Source organism: Sorghum bicolor, chromosome 3, assembly GCF_000003195.3.
Source record: "Sorghum bicolor cultivar BTx623 chromosome 3, Sorghum_bicolor_NCBIv3, whole genome shotgun sequence".
Lineage (NCBI taxonomy): Eukaryota > Viridiplantae > Streptophyta > Magnoliopsida > Poales > Poaceae > Sorghum > Sorghum bicolor.
Window position 1 is genome coordinate 8,969,446 of NC_012872.2, and position 12,322 is coordinate 8,981,767.

At 42.8% G+C, this 12,322-nt stretch overlaps 1 protein-coding gene across 3 annotated transcripts; it reads left to right on the plus strand.

Moving 5' to 3' along the window:
* Positions 4,559-7,884, plus strand: LOC8079087. Of its 3 annotated transcripts, none has more exons than XM_002455283.2 (4): positions 4,559-4,892; positions 5,751-5,902; positions 7,205-7,285; positions 7,371-7,884. In XM_002455283.2, the coding sequence occupies exons 2-4, from the start codon at positions 5,780-5,782 to the stop codon at positions 7,578-7,580; spliced, it is 414 nt and encodes a 137-aa protein (XP_002455328.1). In that variant the 5' UTR covers positions 4,559-4,892; positions 5,751-5,779; the 3' UTR covers positions 7,581-7,884. The 3 variants fall into 3 exon arrangements, with proteins under 3 accessions (XP_002455328.1, XP_021310911.1, XP_021310910.1); XM_021455236.1 differs by having other exon boundaries at positions 4,590-4,892; positions 5,756-5,902; XM_021455235.1 differs by lacking the exon at positions 4,559-4,892 and having other exon boundaries at positions 5,723-5,902.

The window sequence follows — 12,322 nt, forward strand, 5'->3', positions numbered from 1 at the left end:
GGTTTTTGATACAACGTTGGTGTGTTGTAATAATGAATACGATTTAAAAATGTTGCAAGTTATAAAGCTACAGAGATATAACAGAAAACAATTTAACGTAAAAACAACTCATATGTTATCCGTGTGATTTAACTTGTGGTTTGCAAGGCATAAACAATGCTATATTCTATTATTAAACTATATTTGTAACAAATATATCGCTGGAAGGTGGTTGAGTACAGCAATATATTTTAAACAGGAAATTTACGTTACAAATATACAATTTTGATGTTGCGCAGAAATTAAGTTGCAACACAAATAAATAATAGATTGAAACAAATATATAATATATAAAGTAAAACTTGGCAAGTATTACAAACCACAAATATATTAATCACGTTCACAGCATAGTATGTAGGTACATATATACAATTCATTACAAAGCCACAGATTGCAGAAATTTAAATTGTACCGAATCTTCAGACTATGCAGAAAATAGAAACTAAAAAAACAAACAGAGAGAAGCAGGCCATCCGCCGTCAGCCAACCAGCCCAGTCAGCCAAGCGTGCGTGCGCTCGCGTGGCCCAGGGATTGGTGCGGCCCAGCAGTCCGGTACAAGGAGCAGGTTAGGGTTTCATCCTAACCGTCCCCATCCTCCAGGCCGCCGCCGTTAAGAGGCCAGGCCGCCGCCGTCCGCCATTCGCCGTTGCGCCCGCGCCGCTCGCCGTTCCAGTCGCCGGATCTGCATAGCCTGCCACCCTCGCACACTTCTTCCCCGCATCAAGTCGTCCATGGTCCCGAGGAGTCGGCCATGGAGGTTGGCCGGCAGGGGCGCGTTCCGGTCGTCCCTTGAAGAGGAACGCTGGGAACGCCCCAGCCAGCCGCGCGTCGTCGCTTTAATGACGAGGTGCGTCCTCCCCCTCAACCGAGGAGGAAGGGCGACCGGAGCCGATGGGGCGTGGTGCGGCGGCGGCGACGTCGGCGTAGGAGCGCAGTGAAGACGCCGCAGATGAAGCGCGAGGAAGAACGGCGTTGATGTCGTAGGCGAAGCCCGGTGGCCATGCTCGTGCTCCAGCGGCGCTTCCATTCCAGTGTGCAGCAACCGCCGCGGGTACGGACGACGACGGCATCAACGATGTGGGCGGCTTCGGCAGCGTGAAGGCGTTCGGCGACGGCATCGGGCGGTTCGGCATCGGGCGGATCGGCATTGGGGGCGGAGAGTCTCCCCCAAGGCGCCTCGCGAAGATGGTGGCGCCGTGCTCGGGGCAGACTCCCGGGGCGAACTCGTAGCGGCGTGGCGACGAGCGTCGGGCTCCGGCGACCGTACGGACGCCGTTGAAGCGGCGCACCGGAGCGCGCCCGGCGTCGATGTCGCGGAGAGCCCGGCGGACGGCGCTCAGGATGACGAAGCGTGGAGGACCGGCGATGCTGCGGTTGGCGAGCGTGGACTCCACCGCGTTCGTGATGGTGTCCACCATCGCGTTCATCGAAGGCGAAGAAGGAACCGAAGCCATGGCGAAACTTACCCCTGGTGAGTGGCTCCGACGATCTTCCGGCGATCTCCCTCTTCCCGGCGAAGTTCTCGGCCTACGGTCTCGGCGGTTGTCGAGCGAACAGTGCGTGATAACGTATTAAGAATGAAAAGTGAATGACGATTGTATTCGATCGGTGAACCGTGTGTACAGGTATTACAAGTATTTATGTTACGGTAAACGTAACTGCCTAATCTACGAATCGGTGTCTTGGCCTTGACGGTGTCTCTTCGGAAGGAGTACGATGTCCTTCGTACAGGCATATCCTTGATTCCTACGTAACCTATGGATAAGGCTAATCCTAACACTAATTATCCATTGATCAATAATTAATTAACTCTAATTAATCTTAACAGAATTCAATGAAATCGCTCTATCGGAGAATCAAGGAGCAGAGTCAGAGAGTGAACCTCTCCCAACGGAGCCCTAATTAGTATGCGAGTGTACGAGATCCATGTTTGAGAATTGTAAGAAGTAACATCCTAAAAAGGCGATATAATGAACACCATAACCCTCCTCGGTATGGTTGTTGCAATCCTAATTAGTAAGCATATTTTCCTCAAAAAAAATAATTAGTAAGCATATTGTGGCCTTAATCAATATATCTATAGCAATGTTAATCGCTATTTGTGCCCCTAATCAGTAGTATAGATGTTACAACACTAATCCGTATGCATAAGTACACATGACCTATTTTTGAGAATCCTATAAGTAACAACCTACAAATAAATAATATTATTACGGTCCCTAATAGTACGCCTGCTGCAAACCTGATTAGCATGAGGTTTTCAAAAAAGTTGACCATATTTTAGGGCAAACCCTATAACACTATTCAATATGTTTTTTTCTTGAATACGAAAAATATTTGTGCATCTTTATATTAAGATCGAAAAATAGTGAAAATTACAACGAGGCGCCACGAATATAGCACACCAGAGGGGTTAGTGTTATACAATTAGCTTTATCCTCCCTAGCATAAGGAGATCATGGCCTATTACTCGCTAATCAAACTACCTGGCCATTGTCGGCGGTCCTATTCAATATGTTGTGATCCTTAATAAGTATATGAGTGTGATCCATTTAGTATGGATGCTGCAACTGTAATCAATATATGCATAATTAAATAAGTTTATTTGAACGTATACATACCACCTAACAGATGTGGAGGACACTCAGACGTGCTAATTAGTCCAGTCTCCACGTGTTGGTTAGCTTATAGCGTCTCTAATTAGCCAGAGTCTTTTATTTTAGATTTTTTTTGGAGTAAAATCCACCGCCGGTCCTTGAACTTGGCTGGCGGTGTCATTTAGGTCTCTAAACTTCTAAAGTGATATCTATGAGTCCATAAACTTGATATACGGTGTCATCTAGATCCCTGAACTTTCAAGGTAATCACCACATGTCCCTAAACTTGGCCGGTGGTGTCATTCCAGTCCCTGAACTTTCAAGGTGATGACTACAGGTCCCTAAACTTGGCAAGCGGTATCATTCTTGTCCAAATATGGTCTAACCTACTCTATAAGTTGTTATGTGTAAATTAATCAAGCATTATTTATCTAATATTTATCATGAAAATATAAATTATATAAAATAATTTATACCAACAAAAAATAAATTAAAGTGTTAAAATAATTTACACCAACAAATATATTAGGTTTAAATTGAAGTATAAAAATAGTAAAATTAATTAAATATTTATATATCATTGATAGTATTACAAAATAATATTAAAATTCCTATATATAGTATTAAAAGTTTTCTCTATTAAAAGTTACTTCTAATTTTATTATTATTTTTAAAATTTTAATAGTGTTATTATAAAAGTAAGTTTTCTCTATTATTAATATTATCACATTATTATTAAATATTTTAATACCATAATACTACTATTAAAAGTTTTAATACTATAATACTACTATTAAAGGTTAACTTTTCTCTGTTATTAATACTATCAAAATATTATTAAATATTTTAATACCATAATACTACTATTAAAGTTTTAATACTATAATACTACTATTAAATGTTACTTCTATAATAACATTATTAAAAGTTTTAAAATAATACTAATATTAGAAGTAACTTTTAATAGAGAAAACTTTTAATACTATAGGAATTTTAATATTATTTTGTAATACTATCAATGATACACAAATATTTAATTAATTTTACTATTTTTATACTTTAGTTTAAAGCTAATATATTTGTTATTGTAAATTAGTTTAATACTTTAATTTGTTTTTTATTGATGTATATTATTTTATATAATTTATATTTTCCTGATAAATATGAGATAAATAATGATTGATTAATTGACACATGTTGGATTCATGTTAGCTTATATAGAGTAGGTTAGACTATGTTTGGATAGGGATGATACCACTTGCTAAGTTTAGAGACCTGTGGTGATCACTTTGAAAGTTTAAGGACTAGAATGACATCACTGGCCAAGTTTAGGAACATGTGGTGATTACCTTGAATGTTCAGGGATCTAAATGACACAGTCTGCTAAGTTTACAGACTTACAAATATCACTTTAGAAGTTTAGGGACCTAAATGACACCGCCGGCCAAGTTCAAGGACCGGCGGTGCATTTTGCTCTTTTTTTTTTGTGTCTAGCTAGAGTCTAATTTAGCCAAAAGTCCAATTAAATTAGTACACGTCTGACGTCTCCATAAGCCCATAGGATATATGTGGGCCGTGCTTCCGTCCCGTCTCTAGGAGCACGCGGGCCGCGAAACAAAGGACACGACTAAACATAATTGTGGGCCATCAAATCCTCATCCTCGTATGGGCTTGGGCCAGGATGTACGTGGTGTGTCCCTGTCACTAATGTCGTGGAGCTACTGGGCCCATGATCCGAGTGACCTGTCCCCAACTTTCCGTTGACTGCCGTATCTCATAAGAATCGTAGTAACACGCACGTACACCATCCCATGCCGCACTCCCCTGGTTTCAGTTTCACTGACATGTGGCCTCCAGCACCGACCCACTCGCGGTGGGTCCACATGTCATGGAACAAAACCGCTTTCTGCACGTGCGCCGTGTCCAAGGATGCCTCACCGCTTCGTCTTCCCCACGACCCCCATCCCCTTTCGCCTTTCCCCTCCCTCTCGACACCACCAACCCCACACCACACTACTCCACCGCCGTTCGAATATTCCAAGCTTGAGGGGAGGAGAGCCGAGCGCAGAACCCTAATTGCCTCTACCGATTGCTAATCAGTGGCGCTCAGGCTCGGTCCCAGGGATCGGATCTTCCGAGTGTGACGGAGGGGCAGTCCCAGGCTCGGCGGCGGCGTCGGCGGCTCCCCCTCCCGCCTCTCGCCAGTCGCCTCGAGCCCTCACCTCCGTCCTCCGCGCACCGGCCGGCGACCCTGCGTACGCACCTCCCTCTCCCCTCCCGCCTCTGCTGTACCGTGGGAGCCCGGCCTGCCAGCTGCCCAGGGTGGCCGGGCCTTGGCTCCGCCGGTGACTGTGGTTGTGTTCCGATTGGGGATATGTAACCTGCGCCTTCTGAATCGTGTCCCAATGCATTTCGATGCACATATGCAGCGGCCGTTCTTCTGCAGTGGCAGCAGAATGTTGCCATCATTATTATCGCGATTCAGTATGTGTGCTGCTGTTCTTTAGTTTGGACATTCATCATTACGCCATCGTCGGTTGCAGTTCGTTCTAGTTCAAAATCTGTCTTGCTTCCAGATTACTGAGCTCGTGCTATACCATTCAGTCTTTTTAATTGTTCCTTGGCATGTTCAAGGCTGCTATTGGCTGGATGGAATTCGTTTGAACCCTTGTTTGGCACTACGTTCAGTCAGTCAGATGATTGGTTCATCCTAACGAAATGACTTCTTTCACACGTTTTACCTGAGCTTCTTTTTTCTGTCTGGGAAATACTTCTTGATTTTAGAAAAATGGAAACGATTGCCCGTACTTCTTGAATATACTTCTTAATGGAAAGCAGGCGTGGTTGGTGCTTTTGTTATTGTGGTTGGTGTTGTGGTTGGCATGTACTGAAATTCCACTCTAATCTGTTAGCTCTGGCCAATCATATAGAAAACGTTGGTTACAAGCCTAATGGCACTTCCTGGTAGCTGCTGCTGTTCTGATTTTCTGTTGACACAGTTCAGAGGCAAATTGTAATGTAGTTGTTTGTTGGTCTTAGCTGAGACTGCTTATTTTGCGAGAAAGATGTGATACTATATCCTTTAATGATGGTAATTTCTTCTTCTTTTGCAGCTCAGACCTCAATAGGCAACGGAGGTACAATGCCAAGAGCAAATGAGATGTTGAGGGCAGATTCAAGAATGATGGTGGTCTTTGGTGCCTTGACGTCGAAACCAGAGCAGCTGACATTTGAAGACTCCCTCAGATTTGTCAAGAAAGTGAAGGTGAGTTGAATGTTTTAATAATATCTTATGTCATCGCATGATTTTCATCTGTGAATGATCAAAACGCCTATCCTGAGTCGTTGCCCCGTCTAGTAAGTTGCAATGATTTTGCTGGTATGATTCGCTTACAATATATAATACTGAATCTCATCTCATGTTTGGATGTATACTGAGTTACAAACTATCGGAAATCTAATGTGATTGGAGGCACAGTTGTGGGTTTCTAAGCTTGGAATTGTGCAATGTGGTGGTGTCTGCTCGTGTGCCATCCTTGTGATCAAAAAATAAAACCATCTAAAATGTGGGGCTTACGAGTATTCCTACTTGTGAGATCCTGCTGATACCTGAGTCAAGGATTTTGAATGAACAATAATTTTCTGAACTTTGTGTTTTTTTTAAACTTATACTCCCTCCATTCCCCATACTATAGTTCACTTAGCTTTGTCCCAAGTCAAATTATCTAACTTTGAACAAGTTTTTAGAAAAATATGACAACATCTACAAGTTTAAATAAATGGCCTATCAAGACATATTCCATGATAAATGTTCTTTTAAATGTTGGCAGGAGTTCTGACTAGCTTGTAATGAAACTAGTTTCTCATTATCATTATAAATGTTGTGCATTGTTCAATGTTGGAGAAGTTTGACTTAGGATAAAGCCAAAGTGAACTAATTTGAAATGGAGGGAGTAGCAGATATAGCAATCAGCATGGTAACTCGCTAACCTGCCCTGCAGGTAACAGCTTTCTAATGAGTGATTGCTCATTATGTAGTATGTCAGCTCGTTGCCTGGGATTTGCAACCACAGTTTTTCAAAAATATATACACTGGAGCGCCCCCAAAAAATTATACTAGTTGTTTAAACAATTAGTGGAAAAGAAATGAGTGAGTTAATTAAGAATGCAAAGGTACATTAGGAAGAGAGACTCTACTAAGAGACCTTTTTGACTGTGAAACTCATTTCAAAACTTCTGTTGATCTCAAATGGAACAGAACTGCAGCCTTCCATAATGACTTTAGACCACTTCTAATATATCAGATAAGTTCATAGTATAGTTTGTAGATCATGCTGAATTAGACCCTTTTGCTGCACTCATATAATCGGGACCAAATACCATACCTTACATCAACCTCCAAGTATGATGCTTACATTTGAATGATGCTTGGCATAGTTCATGACTACAGCTATAGTTCTTACGTTTTTCTATATTTGTTTCATCTATTTTGATATAGAGTAACATATAATAATTTTTGCACAGCAATATCTCAGTTACTCGTGCTTCTCATGACCTTGCTTCACAGGCCCGTGATTACATGCTGTACTTGTCATTATTTGACATTCTTGGAAGAATGGAATTGTCCCAGCTTGATGCCTACCGAGAGGTATGAGTACCATCCTCTCCCTGGCCACATTTGCTGAAGTATGAGTGAACCCCTATTTTCTCATTGTTCTCTGTTTGTTCTCCAGTTACAGCTGCTGTTTCAAAATCACCCAGATCTGTGTGAAGAGCTTGAGAAGTTCAGACCACCTGTGCCTATAAAGCAGGCGACAAACAACATTTGGCCCTGGGTCATTGTTTGTGCTGTCCCATTGGTTGCAGTTAGCCTGATCCCGGCGCTTGGAAACCCAGTACTGTGGTTTGTTCAACAAACTATTGGTGAAAAAATAGCCGTCTGATTGAAGAACCACTGCAGTGCACATATGTGCCATCACAATTGAATTAATATCATCTTTATATATTTATATATATGTGTATATATATATTCGAGTAGTATCCTGGAAGGAAAACTTGTGTTCTTGGTCATCAAGTACCACTCAGCAAGAAATTTAGTCGGTACTTGCTGGGAGCGCAACTGTGCAAGCCCACCAAACATTACCCGTTTGGCCATTTGAGTTGGGTTTTAAGTGCTAAAAAAATCAAACTTCCATGGAATACTGAAATCTCTTTTGCCAGCTATAACTAAGCCCAGCGTTGTTATTATGCTGTGAGTTGTGGATTCACCTCCTGCTTTTTCCACCAATGATCTGATCAACGATATGTTAGATTTTGTTATTCTGGAAGAAGGGTTTTTGCGCTTGATCAGGTATGATGAAACACATTAATGATTAGTTGAGACTATCATTATGCCTGTGGATTGAGTTTCAAGTTCAAGTTATTATTATACTATATGGAAATGGAATCCCGTTAGAATAGGTTCCCGTCTATGTATGACTTGTTACAGACTCCATAGCAGAGCTGATCTTTCATGACCTGAAACTATGAACACGCAAACTGCAAGAGTATCATGGACATAGGCAGTGTTACAGAGAGTAAATAGCTCTGTCAGAGATAACCATGATCTAATCTGATATGGCTCAGTACGAGTACGATAAGATCGCGCTCCTGCTACACTTTTTTATGGCGGAATTATGACTCATGAGCACTTCCCCAGTACCAAAAGTCGACCTGATCACCTGACGCTGCTTCATTAGTTTGAGTGGTTTAGGGCGACGAGCTTCTACGCTGAAAAGTAGGCAAGGTTCAGGTTTGCGATCTACTACTATTTGTAGCAACAATGTTTAGGCCTTGTTTAGATGCAAAAAGTTTTTGGATTTTGATACTGTAGCACTTTCGTTTTTATTTGACAAACATTGTCCAATTATAGAGTAACTAGGGTTAAAAGATTCATTTCGCGATTTACAGGTAAACTGTGCAATTAGTTATTATTTTTATTTATATTTAATGCTTTATGCATGTGCCACAAGATTCGATGTGATGGAAAATCTTGTAAAGTTTTGGGTTTTTGATGCATCTAAACAAGGCCTTACTTGGGAGAAGAAAGTTTTTCACTAGATTATACGTACAGGTCCAAGTCAGAGGAGGCTTGGACGCGCACGCAGACTCCAACGACCGGCATGCTGGCACCAACACGCTACGTAAAGCGGCCTGGAACGGGAGACCGGAGAAATGGTACGTCCGCGCACTTGTGTGTTTGACCGTCATAGAGCTTTTACTCGGCTGGCTCGCTTTTACAGGATTTGGATGCAGGTGACACTGTTGTTTTCTAAAACAATTCTATACGGACGTGGTAATATTAGGGCACTCACATCTATCACAGAGTCTAAGACAATTAATTGCATATTATTTATAGTATTTTGCTGATATGAAAATATATTTATTGAAGAAAGAGGTAAAAATAAGACTCCAAGTCTTATTTAGACTCTAAGTCCACATTGTTTGAAGTAATAAATAACTTGAGACTCTATGATAGAGTCTGCATTGTGAGTGCCCTTAGGACGCAGGTTTGATCCTATAGATAATAGCTTTCTGTTAGATATTCTCTTTTAGATCTAGTCAGATGTAGCTAATAAAATAGCTAATTGTTAGCTAGACCTCTACATTATAACTATATTTCATTAGTTAGATCAAATCATATAGGCTTGGTATCCAAAAATTCTATACGGACGTGGTAATATTAGGACGCAGGTTTGATCCCATAGATAATAGCTTTCTGTTAGATATTCTCTTTTAGATCTAGTCAGATGTAGCTAATAAAATAGCTAATTGTTAGCTAGACCTCTAGATTGTAACTATATTTCATTAGTTAGGGCTTGTTTGGATTGAAGGAAATTCAAAGGAAAAGTATAGGAATTTGAAACAGAGGAAAGGAAAGCAGTTTCAGCGTTTGGAATGGAGGAATCATGCATACCATTCCACATGAAAGGATTCCTATCTTGTACAAAATGTAGGAAAAAAAGAATCCAATCGAAACCAAGGGAAATCTTAACGCTCGCTCGTCACGCCCGGGCAGTCGAGCCTCGCCGCTTGTGCACATCGCCAACGTCGGTGGCTGCTCGCGCGCTCGATCGATCGCCCATGATGCTGCCACGGCCACTTGCGCTCACGCCGACCCCTCCACTCACACGCCCCGCCGCCACCCCTAGAGCTCGCACCGGTCACACCGCTCGCACGCCCCGCCATGCACGCTGTTGTTTGATGGTCCGAGGAACACAAAGGCTCAGGAACGACGATCAGCTAAGACGATAAAGGATGGTCAGGACTCAGGAGAGAGAACGGTCACCCTCCGAACGGCCAGTAGCCAAAGATGAATTTAAAAAGTACTCTGTAACGTCCTAAATGACTAGTGAAAAGCATCACGTTAGTATGCATCAATGGATAGAAGTAGTGTTTAGGGACAACGTGATGATCCAAATATATTCATGCAATCCAAACGGCTCAAAGTATTTATCCCTGTGTTTTTTTAAATCCTGTAGTTTTTCACTTTTTACTCAACTCTATTCCTGTGTTTTTTTTCCATTCCTTTGTTTTACATTCCTTCAATCCAAACAGGCCCTTAGATCAAATCATATAAGCTTCATATCCTATGCAAACCAACCTTGGAAACTACCGAGCAAGACCATCGATCTGAGATCCAATGGCTGGCGATGGAGGTGCAATCAATTTGCATGTAACCTCCTGCATCAGCCTTAGTAATTTGTTTTTTTCAAATGACCCATTCCCCTAATCCTCCGTCCAGGCAGAGTCGCATCGCGTCTAGGCCAGGAGTCGCGGGAAGTCAAAGCGATTTCGACGCTGCCGCCGCCGTCGCCCGCCCGGCTGTTGCTCGCCCGGCAGCTGGAGATGGCGGACGCCCGGCCACTAGATTCATCCGTTGGAAGCCTCATCATCTCCGCTTCCTGCAGGGCCTCCTCGGCTGCGGCGCGCAGGGAATCACGCCGCCAGCCGCGGATGGCTGCGGTGAGGAGCGGTGCTCTGCGCTGTGATCCAAGCGGCCAGGTCGTCGTTGTCCCGCGGTCTGAAGGCGTCACAACGCGGGCGGCTGCAGGTGGCGTAGTCGCAGCGTGGTGATCGAGCTATTGTATTTATGGTTGTAGCTTCTTCTGTATTCATGGCTGCGGCTTCTTGTGTCAGTAGAGTGAAAGTGCAGGTTGTATCTCAGTTGCTTGTAAACTGGCACATTGTCTAGGAACGAGCAAGCTTAATCTATCAATGTTTGGTGTGTGCCATTGTAGCAAGGATGTTTGGCTTAATCTGTCCAAATGCTGGAGAAACTAACCATGGAAGGCACCACCAATGGTCATGGGCACTATTTGGGTGGCGATCGTCACACCCATCGTGGACTGCGCGCCATGACGAGGCCTAGACGTCGTTCCAGCAGATGAGTCTAGCAGCCGGGTGGCCGCCATCTCCAGCTGTCGGGCGAACAACAACCAGGCGGGTGGCGGCGGCGGCAGCGTCGAAATCGCTTTGACTTCCCGCGACTCTAGCCTGGACGGGGGATTAGAGGAGGGGGTCATTTAAAAAAACAAATTACTAAGGCTAATGCGGGAGGTTACATGTAAATTGATCGCACCTTTATCACTAGCCACTGGATCTCAGGTCGATGGTCTTGCTCGGTAGTTTTCAACGGATTTGCAGAGGATATGGAGCCAATCATATAATAGCAGTTAATAATTATCTTAGCATCAATTTTTACTAGATGTGCATCCAAACACTCTCGAATTTATAGTTAGCTAGATAATATTATATATGAGCTATTACTCAGCTAACTATTAGCGAATAATAAATTCGGAGGCTAGGTGGCAGTAGATGCGACATTCGTGGAATCTCACTGGAAACCGCACAAGTCCATTCGGAGTGTCATCACGAAGATCTCACGTTCCAGAACTGAGTCGAGACTGAAAGGCACTCCATGTTGTTGCCTAACCCTAACGGTTACCAGTGACGGAGTCCAGATGAGACTATATGTGTATCGTGGCGAACGGGGGGAGGGGAAAAAAAAGCAAATACCGCTAGTAGCTGGCCCGTCGTACTCCATAGCTTCAACTTTTGGACGAACGCGATCTTAAACTATGTTGAATATATGAGCGGACACAATTAACCGATTATCAACAATAACTGAAATTTTTGTTTATAGCTCAGTTTGAGAGACTCAGTTTTTATTTTTATGTTATGTTATGCCCAGGCCTACCTGCGCTCTAGGTATGGAGGCGATGGAATCCGGCCGGCCACGCGTTACAGTTGCACGAGCCTTACCTTGCAGAAGATCAGGACTAACCCGCTCTTCCAAGCTAGGAATTGCGTCCACCAAAACAAAATTTCCTTCGGCCCGCATCTGCTTCTCACTAGAACTACTAGCTAGGAAACGTGCCGGCGGAGGTTTGTCTGGTCAAGGCCTTATTTACTTCCACATCAAAACACAAAAAATTTCAAGATTCTTCATCACATTGAATCTTTAGATACATGCATGAAATATTAAATATAGACGAAAATAAATATTAATTGTACAATTTGGTCGGAATTTACGAGACAAATCTTTTGAGTCTAGTTAGTCCATGATTAGACAATAATTACCACAAACAAACAAAAATGTTATAGTGTCGCGAAATTTTTTTGTTCGGGAACTAAACATGGCCCA

Bases quoted from the DNA above. Each gene is read 5' to 3' on its own strand.
- LOC8079087 (XM_021455235.1), top strand. From the start codon at position 5,723: ATGATGGTAATTTCTTCTTCTTTTGCAGCTCAGACCTCAATAGGCAAC. The intron at 5,903-7,204 runs GTGAGTTGAATG...CTTGCTTCACAG, and splicing joins GATTTGTCAAGAAAGTGAAG to GCCCGTGATTACATGCTGTA. The intron at 7,286-7,370 runs GTATGAGTACCA...TTTGTTCTCCAG, and splicing joins AGCTTGATGCCTACCGAGAG to TTACAGCTGCTGTTTCAAAA.